The sequence below is a fragment of the Anastrepha ludens genome, chromosome 6 (genome assembly GCF_028408465.1).
Source record: "Anastrepha ludens isolate Willacy chromosome 6, idAnaLude1.1, whole genome shotgun sequence".
NCBI lineage: Eukaryota > Metazoa > Arthropoda > Insecta > Diptera > Tephritidae > Anastrepha > Anastrepha ludens.
In genome coordinates this window covers 68,083,367-68,107,867 of record NC_071502.1, presented here as the reverse complement: position 1 = coordinate 68,107,867, position 24,501 = coordinate 68,083,367, and the positions used below count along the sequence as shown (strand labels likewise).

The window sequence follows — 24,501 nt, the reverse complement described above, 5'->3', positions numbered from 1 at the left end:
TTCGAGACTATTGAACAGTGGTTTGCCAAGGGTTGACATTATCTCGTTCCATAAGGCAGGGCTTTCACAGAAATGATCTCATCTATAAGCAGAGGAATGCTGTATTGAGGATCCTAATATTGGGACCAATCATATAAATATCGTGTGTATACCCCAACGAATATCTAAAGAGTCATAAAAAAGGATTGTCTAGGACTTATTCACTATCTTTATAATATCCTTGTGTTTGCGTCACTTTATTTACCTTTTAATGTAGTGAGATTCAGGAAGACTGACAATTTTTATATTAACATTGCTTACATGTACATACATGCAAACAAATTGAAATAAGTCTACGTCTTAGGGACAGAATCGACCTCTGCATGCTGAAAATATAAAATCTCTCAATACTCACTTTGACTATTTTTTCGCTTTCCAAAGCTTGATTTGGCAATTTGAGTATGTCGGCACCAATGGATGTCTCCTCGTTGGAGCTGCTCGCTGTGCTCTTAATGTAGACATTACTTTTGGCATAGCGACGAACGAGTATATTACCGGCGTCATCCATTTTGATTTTAACACCCTGAAAAATTGAACAGATGAAGAGCATAGATGTAAAAGATGTAAGATAACAATAAATTTATTAAAAATAAAAAAAATATTTGATTAGATGTGGGGGAAAATAACAAAAATAGTAAAACAGGCAGAAACTGTGGATATCAGATTTCAAGGATCGATTTGGCCATTTCTTCGACGGGCAAGATCATTTGATCGGTAGCGTTGAGTGTGACCAAAATTGTCGAAGATATCTACTATACTTTCCAATCACTTCGACATTGCCTATCTGTACTAAGTCCCAGTATATTGCGTGTTTGATTATAGCAATGATGAGAAATGGGTCTGAGATAAGACTCGGGCAGTCGAGATCAAGTATTAAATACCCTCCGGGTTCGATTTTGTCACAAGCTGATGAAAATGTTAGAGCAGAAATACTAACTCTTCTTAGACTAATCAGTACAATTACCGAGTATTGCGATCAATCAATGTATTATTGTTTGATGAACGAAGAATACGGGATTTCCCGAAACAAAAAGCGCTTATCATTGGAATACTTATGCGGCATTGAAGTAGTGGCAATATGGCTGCAGGATTCGAGGCTTCGCATAAAGACATTTGTAAGAGCTGTAGAGATGAGCATTAGGTGTAGTTCATTAAACTCTCTTGTGCGAATGCTCCGCACTTTGAGATGACCTCTTCGGGACAGTTTTGGGAAAGCTTTGCTAGACGATTTGATGGGATTCGTTGATGGTTGGTTTACAGTATGTAGGAATATGAGTGAAGAAATCTTTTTTGGGAACTTAGTGTGTTTGTGTGAACACAGTATAGTATCAAAACCTTATATATATATTAAACGCTGGGCAAGCGTTGCTAGCTAAAGGCTTATCATAAAAAGCAACAAGTTTTTGGTGAAGGTAGAAAGCAAAATCAACAGGAGCAGCACAACCTAAGCTTCTGAAAAATTATGTATTTGTGTAATTTTGCATAATAGAGATAAAACGGTCCTTTTGTTAGTTTGCTTATATTGATGCAGAAACGTGAAAATGGGTCTCTGGAAATCTATCTACGTTATTTTATATTTTTATGTAACTAATCGTCGTTTTTTGCATTAAATATAAGCATATCGTTATAAAACACCCAAATTGTTGCCACAATACAAAACATTTCGTAAGCCCCTCATTAACTCTAAATCCATAGAAAACATAAGGCGCAATAGCGGATCTAACGCACGCACAAATCATTCCATCAGCCTCAAGCAATGGCTGCAGAGTTGTTATTATTGTTGTGTTAAAGTTTTATATTTGTATTTGTGTTCACTACCATGTTTGTTTTGGGGCGTTTTGTAAACAATCAGTGTTTTGTAATAACATTACTGAATTTATTTTAGCTCTGAATAAACCTCCTAAAAAGAATTAAAAAAAATTATTCTCGGCTTAAATTTTTTATACCTATTATCAGGTTAAGTGGGACCTTTGTGCTGAATAACAATAGTTCAATAAATATTATAGTCAGCGAAGTGATTTTGTGTAATGGGCATTACTTGTTCCTTAAAGTGAGCATTTGTGCCCGAATTTATGCGGCTTCTTGTATCTAAACTCTGTTTTTCTTTTCATTTTTAATTTTTCTTCATACACGTATTCTTTTCTATTCTTCTTTTTCTACCTTTTACACTCAAGCGTCATGCTACAAATATTTCATATTTATTTGCTAACCACCCTCTGATTAATGTTCTATTGTAGCAGCACAATTGAGCTCATTAATTCTTGCCAACTACTTGACCCAATCATTTTTTATTTTTTATGCCAATTGCTGATTGGATTGCGTTTGTACGAGTATATCTTGACTTGTTTTTTTCTATATTGCAAAAGGTACTTAGCAGAATTTAAAAACAATATTACATTGATCTGAGTTTGCGGACTGTTGCACCGAAATGGAATTCAATATACATAAATGAGCTAAATAAAATATTGTACGTAGTATTATTTGCATTTTCGTTTATATTTTGAAATCAATTTTTATAAACTATGAAATGTGAATTAATGTATCATATTCAGGTGCTATAATAAAGCAAAAAAAAAAAAAAAAACAAAAAAAGTAAACAGAAATGATATTTTTGATGAGTTAAGATAAGAGGTAAGTTAATATATTTAAACCCCTTTTTTGGAAGCTAGGGAACTGAAACTTGGTACAAATGCAAAAGTTCCAATTAGGAGTAGTATTTATTGCAAATAAAAGTAAAATATAAACAATTCTGATAATTACTTATTTTAGTATTAAGAAAAAGAAATAAAAATGTACAATAATTTAACGACAACGGCATGAGCCGTCTGTCGAATTACTTTTCGTGCAAAACAATTATTTGGTATTGTGGCTCTGAGATTGAGGCTATTTTACTTTATTGCAAAAAAATACATTTTCCAATTGCTGTCAAGAATTGAATAAATCTAATTTTATTAATTTTTAATTTTATTATTGGCTGTTTTAAATATTATTATAAAGTTACATTGTACAGTTGAATTCAAATAGGATAAAACCTACTAATTGCAGTGAGAATTGTTATTGGTCAAATGTTCGAGCGCGGGCGATACTAGTATGATATTTAATAACTAGTTAATAACTATTGTAATTCCCTCCACCTTACAAGTAAATAGTAAAGTATTTATCCTTACAAGAACAGCTAGTGTTGGGCTCTTGTTTTCACCTTTATTAAAGCCAAGTGTGAAAAATTATACAGAGTTCAGAATAAACCAGAGGATAATGAAACTGTTATAAGAAATATCTATACAAATTGAGCCATAATTGTTATATTGCAGAAATTTTACTTAACTTAGCCAGAGGATAATAAAACTGTTATAAGAAATATCTATACAAATTGAGTAATAATTGTTATATTGCAGAAATTTTACTTAACTTATAGCACTGTACGATAAAATCAAGCTTAATAGAAATTTCAGAAAACAGTTTTGTTCGTCCAACAGGTGCTCTAACATCTTAAAAATTACATATTTCAAAGATGAAGGTGCAAAATTACTTAATACTTCTATTTTGAAATTTTTCGCAGCTCCTGTCAGCTCGTTTACCGTAAATCGAAAAGTGCGGGTTCATCTAAAGGTTTCATCGAATTAATTTTCTTTCATATCAAATTCAAAAAACAAAAAACCATGTGTAGTAGATGTTTAAGTAGATTCATGAATATTTTTCAGAACTTTGATATATTTCCGCAGATAAACATTTGCAAAATTAAGTATATTTTGCATTTATTTATTGGGAGGTTGAATTAGTTTTAAAGGTGACACACAGATGGCGCTATTTATCACTTTATCGCGTTGGCAATACTGAATATATATTCATGACAAAGCCTCATTCCTTTGTTTATCAGTATCTGTCATTTCGCTGAAGTATAAACAACGCAGTGTTTTCGTGCTCCGAGTATGTCAACTTTCGTGCCGTCGAAACGCAATTTGCGGGAAGCTTTGCTTTTCTGCTTCAATTTGAAAAAAAATACAGCCCAAGCCCGTGAATTGCTGCAGGAGGCCTACCCAGACCGTACTCCGTCGATTTCAACATGTGAGTACTGGTTTCGACGATTCAAAAGTGGTGATTTTCACACCGAAGACAAGGAGCGTCTTGGCCAGCCCAAAAAGTTCGAGGACGCGGAATTGGGGGAATTGGTAAACGAGGACTCGTGCCAAACCCAAGAAGAGCTTGCTGAATCATTGGGCGTTGATAAATCAACCGTTTGCAAGCGTCTAAAAGCGATGGGAATGATCCAAAAGCAAGGACATTGGGTCCCGTACGAGTTGAAGCTGCGCGACGTCGAACGGCGATTTTTTACGTGCGAATTGCTGATCGAGCGACAAAATCGGAAGGGTTTTTTGCATCGGGTGGTGACTGGCGACGAAAAATGGATCCACTACGATAACCCAAAACGCAAAAAATCATGGGGTTTGCCCGGCCACGCATCAACGTCGACGGCCAAGCAGAATATTCACGGCAAGAAAATCATGCTCTGCATTTGGTGGGATCAGGTCGGCGTCGTATATTTTGAGCTGCTCCAACCAGGCGAAACAATCACGGGGGATCGTTACCGACTGCAATTGATGCGTTTAAGCCGGGCATTGAAAGAAAAACGGCCGGAAACGGTAAAAAGGCACGACAAGGTTATTTTGCAACATGACAACGCTCTGCCGCATGTTGCTCAACCTGTCAAAAAATACCTTGGAACGCTTGGCTGGGAAGTGTTACCCCACCCGCCGTATAGTCCAGACATAGCTCCCTCCGATTATCATTTGTTCCGGCATATGAGTCTCGATTTGGCGGACCAGCGGTTCTCCTCGTACGAGGCTACCAAAATATGGGTTGAGTCATGGATAGCCAAGCAGCGGCCAGAATTTTGGAGAAACGGCATCCGGAAATTGCCCGAAAGATGGGTGAAAGTTGTAGCTAGCGATGGCCAATACTTCAAATAAAATATTTTGTACCGTTTTTTCACAATAAAGCCCCAAATCTTCGAAAAAAACCTTTAAAACTAATTCAACCTCCCAATATTTTTTTTCTTTACAGTGGCTTATCCCTTACGTTTTCTTTCAAACTCAAAAGTGCAAAATTTCGCCATTTCAATATTAAGTTGCTCGTTCTATATATGACACATCAAATTTATAGGAAAGCCTGAAGTTTAATCATCTGAAATATTTGCCAGCTTCTATTAAGAGAGCGCATTTGATAATTTTCTGTTGTCAAATATATCCCCCACATGACCGTAAACATCTTTAGTATTGAACAGAAGTGAGTGCCTTCGGTAATCTGATGACAAGCTAATCTGGTTGACGTACGTATAATGATTACTTTAAGGTACCAAATTTCCCATTTCAGTGGGCTATAAAATCGCATATCCAAAAATTCTGTTTAAAATGTGTGGAATTTATTTATTTTTTGTTTTTTAATTTTCATAAAATTTAAAACTCGGATTTATGTGGGATTTATAGGATCATGAACTACATTTTCTTAAAAAAATATTAAAACGAAATGAATAAATTGTCAAAACTTGTCAATACGTTCCAGGGCTACAGTTATTTAACGCAGTGTAGTCATACGAAATTTTATTTAAGGTAGGAAAAAAAATCTGATCACAAATTCAACTTTTTGCAATATGACTATGGTAGCCTCATACAGCGTAAATTAAAATTACAAAGCCAAAACAAACATACAGACTAAAAGTTTGAAAAGGCCTTTTTATGTTTTAACTACATAAGAAAAATTAGCCGAGTTTAAAAAACATTTATCTGCACATCGAAAGCAGGTTTTATTTATATGGTAGAAATAAATATATTTGTAAAAAGTTCATACTTCAAATATGTATGGATAGTCTTTGTTTAATACAGTTGCACCCAAATTGAACTCTCTCAAATAAATACTCGGGTAATCACTGTAACTCTTTTAATGGTTTTATAATTGTACAAGTATAATATAGTTATTTATCGCATACTCAATTTTTTTACTTCACATTTCGTGCGCACTGTATAAGTAGCTTCCCAGAGTTCGTAAGAAGATGCCTTTATGAGATCACAAGAAGGCTGCGAAGATTCGAACAATATTAACTAAAACCAAAATTAGGCAGTCTTTTTAGCCGAAACGTAATACAGGGTTTAATTCAGCCCTTCATATTAAGCAGGTTTGGCAGTAATCAGTTAATGGGGCTAGGTCAAGTTAGGTTAGACTGGTTGATTTTAAAAAAGAATTGGCTGAAGAAAGATTTCCCCAATCCAAATTTTATAGACCTCGAAGAAGTGATTCTGCAGAGCACTGAAGCATAGTGCTCGAAGCGCTGAGTGAACTCTGCTAACTCTGATACAAAGTCTAGTGTATTCGATTCCTATGTTGATAATTCTTTTAATATATTCCATATTTCGTATACAGTTTTAGGCTAGCAAGCGTCAGCTTTTGCTTAGTTACATAAAACAAATTATTACACTAACAATATACATTTACACTCACCTGCCCAATGTGCCTTTTAAACTCCTCGGTCTTTTGATCGCGCATTGGATTATCAAACCCACATAAGCCGATGCTGAAAATAAAAAAGTAACAATATAGAAATTTACAGTAATCAAAAATTAGTTGTTAGAATTAAATTTGTACGAGTTTTTGCATAAAATAAAAAAGAACTATAAAAATGTTAAAAATATTATAGATATCTAAAGATAAGGAAGATATTTCACTTTAAGAAACTCTGTACTAAAATTTTCAACATTGAATAAATCACAAAATTGTTACATTATTTCAGTTTACTTCTTATTATACTGAAATCTTAGAAGAATTGACGACAATGTCCAAAATACAAAATACTAGTCTCTCGTGGCATAGAACCGTCCGAATCAAAAAACGTCCCTAAATTGTGAGCTTCATTTAGATAGCGTTCTTGATGTGAATTTTTGTTCATAAGAGAATAATTTCAGAAATTGGCTGCTAAGTGAACTTTTTTGAAATTACTTATGCATGACAACCGGTATTACCGGCTTTGATGCGAGTATATGTATAAAAATCTAATCTTCCTCCTGCTTTCTTGTTTAATATATTTTTCCTAAAGGAAATATTTTTTTATTATAATTTAAGCAATGGATCTATTAGAATGGCCAACTATGTATTTAAATTCTTGTCATATTTTTGCCTAGCTAAGATTTCATTTTCTTTCCAATATGTACATACATATGTACATATCATGCACGCAGTGCCGTTTTCTCTGTGCCTAACTCGATAAATTACTCATACGCCCTGCTGGCGTGCAATAACCACTTTATTTTCGAACACACGAACTATGAACTGTGTCTCTGCAATGTCGGCTGTCAAATATGTCTATGCTCAATTATCTGACACACACACATGCATGTATGTGTATGTCAGCATATCCCTTCACTATGACTCATTATGCTATGACCAAAAAAATAGATAAACAATTCGAAACACCCCAGAAACCCTGCCACCATTTGTAACTAATTGGCGGACAGAATGCGCATGCGCCAACTAACTATGCGACAACCTGCAAATACTGAAGCAGAATGTAACGCTGAAAAGTGTTACAGTTTTAACACGCCCTCAACAACAAACCAAGCAACGAGTCAATTGCAATTAACGGATTTCATATGTGCAATAAATTAAATAAACGCGCCCACTGTGCTACGAGAAGAACGCTCCAACTTCTTGTGCACCTTTTTATTCCTTTTACTTTATTGTTTTTGTTTTATACATGTATAAGCCGCATTGCACGTGCAAACCTTTGACTTGCAAGGAAGCAAGATAACACATACATACACACACATACTTGTATATCACACATAATGGACATATATGCAGGCATGACAATATTGCACTCGCCCGTAGTTTTGAGTAAGACAAAACAAAATCAAATAAAAAATATTATAACAAAAATTATAAAACTCTGAGTGAGTGTCGCCTCCGTTCGCCATTTTGTGCCGACGCCGCATTAATCATTCACACCACGTAAAGTCGCCCGCAGCAGTCGGTGGCGGTGGCACTCAATCAACGCTTATATGCAAATTTTGTGGCAAGCCGAACTCAGCTTATCTTGAAATGAAATTTGGCATATTTGGTTTTATTTAATTATTTTTGTTTTTGTAACCATTTTGTACCATTTAGTACAGCGCACCGCATTCCAATTGGTTGCTTTGTGCAAAAGCCGCAACATGTTGCAACACATGAAATGGAAGGCTATGTGCAACTTGCCAAGTGGTAAATGCACAAGTGTTGTCGCACCATTTGGCCTGCCTTGGCTTGGCTTGGCGTTGGTGGCAGCTGCAATATAATTTTGCCCGTTTGGCTAAGTCAATTTTGAAAGTCTCTTTGATGGACTATTTTATAGTTTGATTTTAAATTGCAGTTCTTTTTTTGGGTTTTGTCTTGGTTTCATAAATGTTTATTCATTTCTATTGAAAATGAAACTTTTTGATGATTTCTTGAAACAAAATATGCTGTATGAGTCATTGGTGGCCGCCGCAGCTGAATGGGCGTATTGTATGTGATTACACTAGCATACAGCAAAGAGAACCCAAGAATTTTGAGAAAATGTTGCAAGCTCGGCTTGCAAGCCCTATACTTGTATTATTGCTGTACTTGAAATATTTTCTACAATTGTTGGCAATATGCAGTTTTATGTTTCGAATATATTGCCCTAAGTAATTTGTTACTAGGAAAGCCAACTAACGATATTAAGAAATCTATTCCGTGTTGACAACTAATTAAACTTTATATAAGAAAGATCCATGGAAAAATGAGCATTCTTATTCTCATGCGGCTAACTTTTATATATTTATTTGAGGTTTCCTTTCACTTATAGCTTAAATTTTATGTAGGCCTTAGATTTTAGATTTAAGACACGAGTAATGTATTTTTTCGGAAATTCATTTCTTATATAGTATATTTAGACAAATTTTTATATACAGACAATTCTTAAATTTTTGCAAACAAATACAAATGTTTTTATCTGTGTAAATACTATACCTTGAAACTGTTTAATTTATATAAATTAAAACACAGCTGAAAGATGGCAAATTACTTTACCATTAATTTAATAATTAAATTTTATTGATCAGCTAATAGATTTCCCAGGTATCATAAATTCTAATCTACCTTTTTTCTTTAATCCAAATCCGTAATTTAGCTATACTCGAAAGCTATATTACATAACATAAGAAAATATAGCTTTTGAATTCAGAGACTGAGTTTATGTAGGAATTGGAATTGGTCTGGTTCTTGGATAAAAAATCTTTAACCCTATGTAAGCCTGTGCCATATTATATGTTAGTCATATCCATAAATCGATAGAAAATTAAATTTTAGAAAGCTACCTGGAAGCTCAAGTCGTTAGCTATAATAGAAATATATTAAATTCACGGAGGGTTAAGTTCGAAGCCCAGTGTGGACAAGAAACTTCAATTTTATGAGTATTTTTTCTGAATAGCAGCCGCCACTTGGCAGGTGAGTGTAAATGCCTCCGCTTGCATTTTGGCTGGAAAATATTTCTTCCATTTGTAGTAGAAATCAAGCGTCTCAGAAATTGGAGCAGGAGCATGACCAAATAGGTAACAAAGGAGTTTTGCACACACTGATTACGCATGCATTTATGTATATACGTACTTTAGGGTGCTACATTTTTCATAAAAAAATATTGTTTTTACACCGGAATTTTAAAATCTATTATATTTTAAGACTACTGTTAAAATATTTGAGGAAAATATTAAATTATAAGTGAGCTGGACTGAATTGAAAATATCTTTAAAAAACGGGTAAATTTAAAAATATTTTTTCCAAAAAATAAACTCAAACACAATAATATAAGAATTTTGAAAAAAAAATATTAACAGAATTATACAGGGCCCGCCATCTATCGTTACGGATTTGAACTAGGTATTAGTTTTATTCTTCCGCTGAACGAAAATGGTTGTGTATACGCTCAAAGAACCGACCCCCCAATGCGTTTTCGCTTCGCTTCATGGGCTTGGGATCGACTTGAAGAAGATGAAGACTTTTACCGATTTCTTTTTTATAGCATTTTTAATTCCGTAAAGTTATATGGCGGACCCTTTAATAACGACATTTGTGTAAAAAAATATTTGGGTCGTGAATGGGTTAACTCTCCATAAAATGAAATGGGTGAGAAATGTCCTTAGAAGTCAAAGCGGGGGCTGTTCTAGAGAAAGAACTGGCAGTTAAAGAAACTTTCACTCTCTGTGTGCTCTGTTAGCCACCTCTTTAGCTCAGTAGCCTTCTGCAAAGTCTCTTTCTGGATCAACTCAAACTACTTAGAAGTGATTTTATGACAAATGTTTACTTTTCACAAACTCAGCTCTTAACCTCGTTCCGGTAAGCAGCTTTACTTCACTAAAAATTTAGCATCTTACGGGCCATTTAAAATTTTTACTTTTTCTATTTTTGTACAAATTAGTTTCCAATTGCAATTGCCAGTTCTTTTTCAAATCGTTTTATTTTCAGTCAATTGTCCTTCTGCGCGCTATGCTAATTTTGTTAATTAAGCGTTTACGAGTTTGCTTGTTTTCGCTTTTATTTTTATTTTCTCTTCTGCCACAATCTTTATGCCGCTGGCAATGCCACTGATGCGACTACAAACGTGGCTACTGTATGAAAGTACTTAGCTTTGTATCTCTCAGTTAGTGTTGTTGTGATTTCAGCTGCCAATTTGCTATTGCTGGTTGTTGGATCTTTTTTGTGTTTCCATTTGTTGGCTTCTACAATTCTTTAACAACTATTTAACTGTTTATAAAAATGTTATTGTTCACTGCATTTGCATCTACCTTCCTCCATGCCTGAACGCAGCTTGATTTATTGGCTAAACACAATTCTAGCGCGGCCACAGCGCGCGTCATCACTTTAATGGTCTGCTGTTGTTATTATTATTGTTGTTGCTAGTTGTAGACGAAGTTAATAGTAGTAGATTTTAATATTGCAGCCATTATAACATTACCGTTGTATTGTTCTACTCGCTGCGCTGTTGCTGCCAGTGCTGCTGCCTTGCTATTTGGCTGGCAATTACCATTGTTGAACCGGGTGGCAAGTGGCGAATGGCGAGTGGCAAGTGGCAGCCAAAACACTGAAGAAGAGGTGCGCTCGAAACTGTGTCAAAGTTGTTGCTGATTTAACATTTGTTTTTTAAGTTTTATTTGATGCTTTGCATTTTCAATGCTCTTCTTATCGTTCTGTTTTTTATTGGCGTAGTTTTAGATTTGGCTTAAATCACTTTGAAGTCTTTTGCTTAAAAAATAAAGCTTTGTTTCAAATGATTGCTTTCAAGGTCTGGTTTGAGCACCTAAGAATACCGAATAAACGCTGAAGTCTATACACTAAAATATGTACATATATTTGTGTGTAGGTAGCAGTCATTTGGCTCACTAATATGGGCCAGTGGTGCTCACATTCCTGATAGATTTTTAAAATTTTTATTTTATTAATAACATTTTTTTTAATATTTTTGTTTTCATTAACATTTTTGCATTTATTTATTTCTAATGATATTTTTAACATTACAAATAAACGAGGAAAGGAACAGAAATATTCATCATATAATTTGCATAAGGAAAAGGCATCTCTAAGTACCAGCCCAGATCGATTTTTATAGAAGTGGAAAACAACCGACTTGTTTTGGAGTCTACCTGTCATGCTTTGTACTGTAAGAAAGTTGACTTATTTTCTCTCTTTCCGAAGAAAAAACTCAGTAAGAGCATGCAACATTGCCAATTCGAGCCTTATGCAATTTTTACTTGCAAAGTGTTGTTTTTGTTGGGCAACGTGTGCTTTTCGTTGAAAGGTGAGAGACGATTGGTAAAGCGAGCTTTAATTTTTAATTTGAAAAATAAAACGCAAACTTCCAATGTTTTAGACTCTTTATAACGAGTTGAGCTCAAAGAAAAACTTAAAGAAGTAGCAGAAAAATTTTCAACTCACTTAAGCTTAAATAAAATAAATAAGTAATATTCCAAACCTATTCATTTTTCATTTTTACACCTATACTGCCGCTATCCCGATTTGGCCAATTGGCAACACCGATACTTCCATAAGTAAGTACTTTATTAAATGCTTAGCAAACCTAAATTAAAATATTCACACATTTTTACGCTTTATAAAATCGACTCGATGGTCCGATTTTTATGGAAGATAAAAAACAAAGTGGCTGCTTTGATACATTTCATCTATAGTGACAGTCATCACAACATTACCCACTTTTCAAGCTAAAATCTAATTCTTCATTTTCTTTCAATGTAAGCGCCAGTTTCCAGTTGCTCTTCTGCAGTGTTCATTGCCTTTGCTCCTTGCATTTACTCGTATGCATACACATAACTACATTCGTATATCGTTAAATTTCGTTCAACGCAGTATCAGTAATTCATCCAGCCTAGTATCCACTTCCCTCGCGGTAAGAACAGCAGGCCGTGTATAAGTAAAAAACCAATTTTGTCAAGATATAAATTTTAGTGAAACAAATTGTTGTTTTTGGCTGCCTTCAGCAGCGTTTTTTAATTAATACGCTAATAAAATGACGATATAAAAATTCTGAAAATCTGTACGAAAGGTAAAAAAAAGTGTTTAGTGCAATTTTAAGAATGCCTGCTATTGTGCACAAATACATATTTTCGAATCGCATTTTTATTGTATTGTACATTTTCGAAAATTTAGCACAGCTGACCGTTTATGGTCGATCAAGATAATATTTTATGTGAAGTGCTAATTAGTTTGTATAAATAACAACGATTAAAGCACCTTTTTGCTACAAATGTGTTCGTTGGTATTTTACAGTTGGGTAGCTGATACCGTTTTGATAAAGGATTTACAAAAACAAAAATCTGAAAAGCATTGCATGTTAATAAACATTTAAGTTGTGTGCTAAAGAAGAAGAGAAGATGCATCGGACTCGTTGTAGAGAATACTCATTGGATAAGAGAACTGGCATGCAGTTTGAGCAGCAGTGATACAGTGTGAGCATCAAATCACACATTTAATCTTATTCTACTTCTTGATAGGCGCGATAATAGCTTTACCCATTTTAATCGAGTTTAATAAAGCCAGTTGGTCACACGAAGTGAAGCCAAGTCCTTCTGCACCTGATCTTTCCAACGCAGAGCAGGCTCTGACAGCATCAGCTTGCACGACGTTGACTTTGGAGTTTTTGAACGGTTGATGGAGATATTAATACGTTTATCCATATAAGGATTTATTGATGTTCCATTGATTTAATTTTTAGAGCAGAAATTTGAGAGAAAAATTATAATCTAGTCATTAAATGATATCATGTGGCATGACGTTTTAAAAAAGTCGCAAGCTATTATTCCTCGACCAAAACAACTTTTACTTTTAAAACTGCAAAAAATTAAAAAAAGCGACGCACTTGAGTTGAAGCAGCAAATTTGTGGAGGTAATTGCACGAAACCTGCAAAATGCAAAGCTAAGCTATACCAATAGAAGAAGAAGAAGCAGAGGCAGCTGCGAAGAGTGCATGAAATACATAAAAAAGAGGGGGAAAAAACTCAAATGAGAACATCAACGAAGCGTGAACATGGCCCAAAAGTAAAACACCACAAGCAGCTTTTGGTGTTGCTTCGCTGGCGGCTAGCGGCCATTAGTTGGCGGTTAGCGGCTAGCGGTTTGAGGCTTTACGCTCTTAGCTGTTGACTGATGCTTGACGTCTTGCACCAGCCGGTTACAAAAACAAAACTGCATAATACTTGCTAACAGCTACAACAACAGTTGTAGTGCTCACTAGCTATAAGCTTGCTGTAAACGACCCAACCGTGCCTTAGTTCGATAGAGTTACTAAGAAATGGTCACAGATGCGGGTATACATACTCATACAAACGCGCATACTCATATTCATTAGCATAGCAGAATGAACTATGTTGCTTGTCTTACATATGTGTAAATGACTGTGCGGTCTGTGGATCGGCCAGCAGCAGCAAACAGAAAAATGTATTCCTACATGAACTATCTTAGTCGACCGGACGGACCAGTGAATTGTATAAGTAGTTGTACAAAAACGTCATGGATTCGTTGCAAGGTCGTCCGGTGTTAAATGGGCGCGAGCGAGCACGCGTACAAGCCATATACATACATATGAGTACTTCTACCTATAAAAATATACTTAAACGCGACGAGGAGTTGGCACAGCTGATATAGGTAGGTGATTTGATAGGAATGGTAAGCAAGCGCAGTTAGTGGAACGAACGATCGCGAAACAGCAATGAAGCAGCTGACTGCCAGCGTGCAACCTGAGCGTTGCCGTCGTAATAAAATGTGAACTGCTGGACTGGCAGCGGCGAGTGACAAGTTGCGGGGAAATATTTATATACATACTTGGATAAATACGTATTTTATTGTAGGTACGCGAACGCTTTTTGGATATTAATAATGAAAAGCACTGAAACTTGTTCTTGGCGCGCCTAAATGGTTGGTTTGCTATTTTTTTTTTTTTATATATTTTCTTAAAATAAATGTGCAAAATGTGAAGTTTTTTTTTTGGTACAAAACCGAAGTAACATGAAGCTGAATTTTCCTTTTAAAAATTTCATTACTTTTATTTTTTGTAGACTTAAAATAATATTTTTTCTCTTTAGAAAAAATTAAATAGTATTTACAGTAGTAGTTTGCTGTAGATTGTCTTAATAAAAATATTGTTATGCCAAGTAAATGTGAAAGGAAATGCCTTATTTGACCGCAAAATATGTATGTATTTTTTATACAATACACGTACAGAAATAAATATATAAATTGTAACTTGAGTTGCTTTTCACATAGTTCTTGTAAAGTACAGTTAATTGGTTTCTAAAAAAAATTATCAGTGTTCTAAAGTGAAGTTTTCTGAATAGAACGCAAACTCAACGGCTAGTGACTGTGTTTGCTGATTTACTAATACCAAATAAGGCTCAATCGATAACACCAAAATTTTAGGATCGTTTAGCCAAGGCACGTTATGACCAGAGCGGAGTAATGATAGTGGACAGTTGAATGGGAGTCCTAACCTCTTAACGAGTATAACCAGCCGATACTGTTCTGTTAATGTGCTGATTATCAAGCTGACGAAAAACCAATTAAGATGCAATAGCGCTTTCGATTCTTTTCCATCGACTCTAGGCCAAAAATTTATGATTTAAAAAAAAAAACATCATTAGAATCAGTTTAAAGGCAATAGTTTTTTTTTAAGAATAAAATATTGCAGAAAGCTAGGAACGAATTAAAACCTAGAAACGAGATCTATCAGATGCACATTCCGAGCGTAAACGATGTTAGGCCTTCAGAGATAGACCTGGGTGGAAATATAAAGCAAGACAGGGAGAGAAGAAGAGGAACTACTTTGGCAAGTAGGATTAAATTGGCGAAGAAATATTAAATTCTGAATTCCTTAGCTCTAGCTCAGAATGATCAGTAGCATTGTTTTGTGCTATGCGTTGATGTATGAGTTTCTCTTCAAAGAAACCAGAAAAGGTTCGCTTTGTTTCTTCACAAGCACAAATAACATTCCAAACACACACACACACATTTTCACGCGCAATATTTTTCTTATTTCGCCTTCAGCAACAAACATTCTCACTTCCTATTTTCCCATGACCACATCATCATTATTTCACAGCCGATCGATCGATTGCCTCATTTCAAGGCGAATTTCCAACTCAACTCACCACGCACCTCACCTCTTCGCTTTTAAGCAAACTTTATCTAGTACTAATGTTGACTTTGATGTGCCGCAACACTTAGACGCTTAGCGGGGCATTCAGTTGTGGCAAGTTGTCGAATTTGATTTATTTAATTGTAAATGAACGAATGTGGAACATGCAATGTTGCGAATGGCAAATGCTAATTGACGACGGCACACCGGAAATGTGACGCGCTGAAGCAGCAATGCGCAGAATTGATGCGAGTCAGAGAAGCGAGTAAATGAATGACGCGTTCGGAATATAATTTACTTGGAAAGCTGCGAGCAATGGGTGTGCGATGATGTTGATGATGTGATGGCATTGTAATGAAATATTAGTAGATAGAAATGGCAATATTTTTGTAAGAATTGCCTTGAAGTGTTGAAGGTGTGTAGAGCGATGGTTATAATTGCTTCATTTTGAATTGAGATTTCTCTTTGGCAAGAGTTTACGAGCTCGTAACAGTTTAAAATATTTTTAAATTTTCTAATTGGGAGTTTTAAAAATTGTACTTCGATTCATTTGATTTTGTTTATTTTGGAAGTCTCACTGAATTTTAAAATTAAATTTAAAATTTTTTGCTTTAATCAGTTCCATCATTTATACTAAAGTCCTTGAGCTCATATTTATTAGGTGGATTGGCTCCTTACAAAAAATTGTGTTACTGTGCTCTTAAGAGATTGGACCAAGGTAAGTCTTCATGGGGTACAATTGAATATTAATTTTGTAGTCCCAAACTAATCTTTTACGGGTGAAATTGAAGATTGGCTGGTATAGTGAAATTATGTACTGACTAGTTCTCAACTAATCCCTTACGGGTACATCTGGCTATTAATTAGTCGGCCGTAGGTGTATAGGGGTAGGTTTTAGGTCATACCTACTAGCGATACACTGCTTAGTGATATATGCTTTATTTATTTATTTGCTGATATTTGAGGGTATGAGCAAGGGATAGTTTGAGCTACCTTATATATTACTATGTCGGAAAGACTATTTAATAAATTATTAACTTTTGTAAACAAAAATAAGAAGTTAGGTTAGGTTAAGTTAACTTTGGGAGGTAATAGAAATGTTTGTGAAGAAATATCTAAAAGGTGAATAGCGGCATCCGCGATTTGCGCAGCATTCTGTATTCTATCGATCGTGCGAAAGTCGGGTGGATAAATTCCCCAAGACATTGGAGGCTTTCTTAACCCTTTACTCTAATTGAAGTACCGTTTCCGCCTATTATCCCCAACCTCTCCAAGGCATTTCATAGATGCTTTGCAATGTTTGCCATGGTATAGGTGATGCTAACGGTGCTGATATAATTGTAAAACTGAGTCCTTATTTTTCTTCTTATTGATTGGCAGAAGAAGACCAATCCTCATAAAATCCGATTTCTTGCTTTACAAAACCTGTACTAACTTCCTTGTATTGCCTTACATCCAAACGTGTACGTATGTAGTATATTGTATAATAATATTTTCAGCACTAAGATTCTGCTATTAAATTCAATTTAAAACCATTCGAAACAGTTAACTGTTGTATTATGTTGCATGTTAATAGGCAATAAATTCTAGTGGCCTGCTCTTAGTTTGGAAAAAATTTAAGACAGCATAAGTGAGTTATATTTTTGTGCCCAATGTTTTAAAAGGGTGGGCCAAATATTAGCATCATTTAAAAATGAATTGAAATTTAAGCACACAATTTGTTTTAAATCATTATTATACAATATATATCATACTAGAAAGAAACAATTGCTTTATTTATGGAAAATGACTTCATTCATGTGATGGCTTTTGCTGACTTTGAAGTAGCGAAACTTGTCAACCTGGCAGTAGGTACTAAATCGGCTGATAACGCAATTATTAAATTTCGTTAGCAAAACGTCGATGGAAAACGATAGAGTCTATGTTTCTCCTTTCAGCCTACATAAAGTCAATAATCGTAGCTCTGCAGCATCAATTCTTGACTTGACCAAAATGGTATTTCCATAGCACTAACGACCCCATCGCTTCATATTTCTCACAGAACTATTGGCAGATAACCAATCTCGACAATCATGAGTGAGGTCGCAAAGTTCAAAATTCATTTAATAAATTTCATTTAAGGCCGCGCTATTTTTATTTTCATTGTGGAAACTACCTTATAACTACGACAAATTCTCGGAAATAAATCTGCAATATTTTCCAATTCCAATTGCAAAGCATAATAGCGGATAGTTTGATATTGATTGACTTGACACTTAAGGTTTTGAGCGGAGAAAACTCTTAGAGAATTCGAAAATGAGGGAACTCCATTGTCCCAGAGAGTTCAAGATTATTTGGTAAATACTTTCATGGCAATGCTTCAACGCAATTTTTTAATGGTATATATGTACGTATGTGTAAATTCGCGTTAGTGTTCACATAAGATTTTTTTAGGTTAAAGTATGTCGGCATAGATGCAAAAAAAGGGCTTTAACGGAAGGTCTTACTTTTCTTCTTCAATTTGAAAAAAGTGATCCAGAAAATCGCCGAAAGTTGTCGGAACATACTCTTAAAACCATGCGCATTCCGGTTTTGATGCTTCAAAAGTTATAATTTTGATACAGGAGGTAAAGAATGGCTGGCCAAAAAAAATATATACATATTTAAAATGCTTGAAGACGAAAATTAGAGGACATTATTCAATGTATTATTGAGACTTTTGCCAATTTAAGAAGAGTTGGCAGAAATGTTGGTAGTGATCCAACCAGTAAGTTTTTAACCCCTGAAAGTATTGGGATTATTGTGATTTATACAAAGACAAGGGAAATGGGCACTAAAGAGTTGAGATTTAGTATTTTAGAAATGTTTCTTCAACACCAAGGAAAAGTAATTTCTGCGCCGAGTATTACTTGCGGACAAAAAATTAATACGCAAATGGAGGTAATTAAATATAAAGTCTCTAGATCGCTTCTGGTCCCTTCTGATTTTCTTTTGTTTCGGTCAATGCAGAATGCTCTTTCAGGAATAGAAGTTTCTTCATGTGAAGGCTTAAAAAATTGTTTTCAAGGTTTCAACAGATCGAGAGTATTGGCCAGGTTTCCATAAATTACCAGAGATATAGCAAAGGTTAGAGAGTACTTTGAGTAATATGTTTATTTATGCCTTATTGAAATAAAGTAAAATTTGCACCAAAAATACCCCATTTCCGAATTATAATATACCAATATTCGAACCTCCCTGTATATGGCAAATATGAATGTAAACAATGCATAAGTAGCAATAATGTTAAGCTTGACAAGCCTCCGGTAAAAGCGGCGCCCAACTTATCCGCTTCACTTTTTGCTTTGCATTTTATCACATTGCGCATTTTGCGACAGTTTCAGTTAAATCTCAGTTATCTGCATCGACTAGATAAGGCTTTGTCGCCGCCATAGTTATAATGATCAAATTTACAACTACAATTTGACCGCAGGCAGCAGTGAATGGCAACGCGGTAACTGTGTCACAGGCATTGCTGCCAAGTAAAACACAAATCTTTAGCGGTGTACTTGTATGTGTGTATGTGGCGTGCCGTTTTGGGAGCGCTGTTTGATTTATGACTTTGCAGTTCGCAGCCGTGTGACGCCCACGGCAACACCGGACGGACTCCGAACGGACTCTTTGACTGACGTTAGAAAATTGCAAATTGCGTAAATATTGGTTTAGCCAAAGTAAATATGGTAGCACTGCTCAAGCCACCCCCACTACTAATAAACATACATATAATTTACATATAAGTATACAGTCTGTTTTATTTTTATGCGAAAATGTCAATTTCCTTCACCAAACAATAATTTAGGCAGGCGCCAGTGGCATTTAAAACGAGTTGATTGATTGGCAGAATATTAGTTTTGCAATGAGAAATCGTTTATGAAATAGAAAAATTAATAAGCCACAAAAATCGGGCAACATTTAATATATAAAGGCGCATATGATATTTCTAACAACGCTGCAAATATAACAAAAAACCTAAGCGCCGTACTCGCAACGAACATTTCTCATATCACAAATTAATGGCCGTACCATGTGGAATTGCAAAACATTTAATCAAATCAAATGGCAAAAACAATACGAAAAAGTTGCAAACAGCAATAAACGCAACAACAGTTCTGCAAATAATTTTCAGACAAGCTCTCAATTGTCAATTGTTTGCTGCTGAAGCTAAAGAGTAGCGTGTGGCAGCGGTCAACACACCAGCCAACGACAATTGGACAAGACATGACATGTGTGCTGTTTGTAGACGCGACAGTGCTTTTATATTTGTTGTCGCTGTTGTTCTTGTTACTACTGTTGTTTTAAAGCTTGTTGCTTTTGTCAATATTCTTTGTTGTTGTACAGCTGTTGCTAGCACTATTCCTGCTGTCGAAGTTTTTGTTGTTGTTGACAAATGTCGTTGGTGTGAGGTCTGCGCATATATTAAAACAACACTTCCATTTCGCTTCGTTTCGTTTCGTCTTACCTCGTCTAGTTTCTGTTCGTGTATGTGTTTGCTCATTTGGTTTTACTGTTTGACTCGATTTGTCTGGAGGCGTTTAAAGTATTAAAACATACAAAATGGCAGCGCTATGAGCAAACATGCAATTACAAACAAGCAAATTAATGTTGAAGTATATTCAGCACGCGATGGCAGGATATGCAGTAATATTGACAACAAAAAATGGGAGGAAATCATTAATGAATTACGACGTATATTTTGCAAGGTTTTTTTACATGGGTACAGAAGCAGGTGAAACAAACTCGACTAAATTTTTAATTAAAGAGACTAAAACTTTGTTGCTATCCAAAAGTGAAACAAAATTGTGCGAATTATTCTTAAAAGTCACATAAATATTAAAAAATCAGCTGTCAGGACAGAGTGAAGGATAAAATCAAACTGTACTTTTTGGCTTTATAGGTTACATATTTCTGTAGATGAATTGAGAAATAATTAAGTTGGGAACATTTCAAAGACCAAAATTTAGGGTTTTTATGTATTTACCTTTTTATGTTTCATAAAATTCTGTATGAAATTTGAGATAAAGTTTTGAACAAAAAACTATAAAACTAAGAAAACTATGAATTTTAATAAAGTAAGTGGAAATATATTTAAAAGTAGCTAATTTAAAATTTTGGTTTTTTTTCTGTTGCTAAAAACTCCTTTTTGGAATAAAAGTTTGCTCTACTTCTAATAAGAATGGAAAAATGGACGCCATTTTTACTTCTTTTGGCACAAATTTTTAACCCGTTTGCAAAAATATCAAAACTTCATATTTTATGATACTGTCCGTCATGTATCATACTTGCACAAACTATACATAAACATCATTGAAGCCGATTTGTCGAAAGAGAACATAAGTTAAAGATTCAGGATATTTCATTAGCATAGTAGTTAAGATTAGCAAGAAGATTCACCAAGCCACCTGGCTGTCTCCTGATCGAAAAACACGAAACGAGATCGATCATGTTGTGATAGATGGAAGACACGCTTCTAGTGTATTAGATGTACGTACGATCCGAGGGCCCAACATCGACTCGGATCACTACCTTGTTGCAGCCAAACTGCGCACACGCCTCTGTGCAGCAAAAAACGTGCATCTACCTACGCAAAGAATGTTCGACATCGAAAAGCTGCAATCACAACAGACAGCCAGAAGATTCGCCACTCGACTCTCACTCCTGCTCTCAGAGAGTACTGCCCAACAAACCGGCATCCACGAACAATGGAGCAACATTTCTCGTTCTCTACGTACCGCCGCCGAAGAAGAAATCGGATTCCGGCGAGCCCGAAAAAACAATTGGTACGACGAGGAATGTCATGCTGCCGCAGAAAGAAAGGATGCCGCCTATAGAGCCACGCTGCGATCGGGCGCAACGCGAGCCATGTGGGATCGCTACAGAGAGCTGAAAAAGGAAGAGAGACGTATTATCCGAAAGAAGAAACGAGAGGCCGAAATACGTGAGTGCGAAGAGCTTGAGATGCTGGCCAACAGGAACAACGCCCGAAAATTCTACCAGAAAGTTCGGCGGCTTACAGAAGGTTTTAAGACCGGGGCGTTTTCCTGTAAGAACAAAGACGGCGAACTGGTGACTGACGTACAGAGCAATCTTAAATTATGGAGGGAACACTTCTCGAACTTATTAAACAGTGACAGCTGCGCATGTCACCGAGAAAGTGAAGATCCCGATACCCCAATCGTTGACGACGGAATTGTCGTTCCGCTGCCCGATCATGACGAGGTGAGAATAGCGATAACGCGGCTAAAGAACAACAAAGCCGCGGGCGCCGACGGACTGCCGGGTGAGCTATTCAAACATGGCGGCGAGGAGCTGGTAAGGTGCATGCATCAGCTTCTATGCAAAATATGGTCGGATGAAAGCATGCCTGCCGATTGGAATTTAAGTGTGCTCTGCCCAATCCATAAGAAGGGCGATCCTGCAATTTGTGCCAATTACCGCGGGATTAGTCTTCTAAATATCGCCTATAAGGTTCTAGCGAGCGTATTGTGTGAAAGGCTGAAGCCCACCGTCAACCAACTGATTGGACCTTATCAGTGTGGCTTCAGACCTGGAAAGTCTACCATCGACCAAATATTCTCAATACGCCAAATCTTGGAAAAGACCCATGAAAGGAGAATCGACACACACCATCTTTTCGTCGACTTCAAAGCTGCATTCGACAGTACGGAAAGGAGTTACCTGTATGCCGCGATGTCTGAATTTGGTATCCCCGCAAAACTAATACGGCTATGTAAGATGACGTTGCTCAACACCAGCAGCGCCGTCAGAATTGGGAAGGACCTCTCCGAGCCGTTTGATACCAAAAGAGGTTTCAGACAGGGTGACTCGCTGTCGTGTGACTTCTTTAACCTGATGTTGGAGAGCATCGTACGAGCCGCAGAACTTAATCGCTCAGGCACAATATTTTATAAGAGCGTACAATTGTTGGCGTATGCCGATGATATTGACATCATCGGCCTTAACAACCGCGCTGTTAGTTCTGCCTTCTCCAAACTGGATAAAGAGGCAAAGCGAATGGGTCTGGTGGTGAACGAGGACAAAACGAAGTACCTCCTGTCTTCAAACAAACAGTCGGCGCACTCGCGTATCGGCACTCACGTCACTGTAGACAGTTATAATTTCGAGGTTGTAAAAGACTTCGTCTATTTAGGAACCAGCATTAACACCGATAACAATGTCAGCCTTGAAATCCAACGTAGAATCTCTCTTGCCAACAAGTGCTACTTTGGACTAAGTAGGCAACTGAGCAGTAAAGTCCTCTCTCGACGAACAAAACTAACACTCTACAAGACTCTCATCATGCCCGTCCTAACGTATGGCGCAGAAGCTTGGACGATCACAACATCCGATGAAGCGACGGTTGGAGTGTTCGAGAGAAAGATTCTGCGTAAGATTTTTGGACCTTTGCACGTTGGCAACGGCGAATATCGCAGACGATGGAACGATGAGCTGTATGAGCTTTACGACGACATAGACATAGCGCAGCGAATAAAGATTCAGCGGCTTCGTTGGCTGGGTCATGTCGTCCGAATGGATACAAACGCTCCGGCTTTGAAAGTATTCGATGCGGTACCAGCTGGTGGTAGCAGAGGAAGAGGGCGGCCTCCTCTGCGTTGGAAAGATCAGGTGGAGAAGGACTTGGCTTCACTTGGTGTGTCCAACTGGCGCCGGTTAGTACGAGAAAGAAACGACTGGCGCGCTTTGCTAAACTCGGCCAAAATCGCTTAAGCGGTTATAGCGCCAATTAAGAAGAAGTAGTTAATAGCCACGGGCGGAGTCTAAGTGGAAAATAAAATGAATATATCTAATTAGAAACTTGATATCTTCAACTCTCGCTAAAATCTCAACTAAAATAGATTGAACTCCACTAAGGGTTGGCTCAAATACTATTCTTATTTTCGATGGATATGTAGAAATGACTACCACAAGGTCTCTTTTGTGCTATGTAAAATATTCAAGTCCATTCTGTTAGCAGCATCTCACTAAATGAAAACATGTAAATTTAAAGAATTGAATCTATTTTTCTCGACATTGTGGTTGTTTTTGAATTACGACACTGTTGCAGTAAATGAGCGATATATAGAATGAAGTATTTCATTTGGACTTGTAAATAAATAATTGATTGGAAGCTGTTTAAGCTGAGTAAATATACCATATTTTACCCATATAAATTAACCTTTCTAACTTTGTACAAAATTCAACAAATTTTTAGTACATTTTTTTTAACTTTTTAATCCGATTTTTTGGAAAAACTTCGAGTATGCAGTTTAATGCCCATTTAGCATAATAAAGTGTAAGTTTTAAGCAGCTAAAGAATTGAGTTAATTTCTTTTGGAAATTGCTCTTGCATATTTGCTTTACTTTAATGTGGAATGAAGTGCAAAACACTATCAGAAAAACAAATTATTAAAAATCCAAACCACTTAAAACTTAAACTGATTTTACTAAATTTTCATGAGCTTTGTTATTGCGTACCCAAAAATTTTCATAATGTGAAAAATTTAAATAAAAACTTGTTGAAATTTTCTTAATATTGCATAAAGTTTGAAAGTTTGATTTATAGGGATTTGGTTAAAGAATGAACAATGCACACCCTTTTTGGGTGTTTGGCCGAGCTCCTCCTCGTATTTGTGGTGTGCGTCTTGATGTTGTTCCACAAATGGAGGGACCTACAGTTTTAAGCCGACTCCGAACGGCAGACAGTTTTTATAAGTAGCTTTTTCATGGCCTGTTGAGTGACGACCGCAGAAGGTTTTGGTATTAATTTA

At 36.1% G+C, this 24,501-nt stretch overlaps 1 protein-coding gene across 6 annotated transcripts in view; it reads right to left on the bottom strand.

Annotated features, from left to right (window-relative positions):
- The window catches only part of LOC128865776 (uncharacterized), a 176,229-nt gene that overhangs the window by 18,561 nt on the left and 133,167 nt on the right, over positions 1–24,501 (bottom strand). For all 6 annotated transcript variants that reach the window (XM_054106116.1, XM_054106117.1, XM_054106115.1 and 3 more), the window contains exons 5-6: positions 6,532–6,604; positions 395–562 (exon numbers count right to left, since the gene is read on the bottom strand). In XM_054106116.1, the coding sequence (XP_053962091.1) occupies positions 395–562; positions 6,532–6,604 (241 nt within the window). The remainder of the gene's footprint in view (positions 1–394; positions 563–6,531; positions 6,605–24,501) is intronic.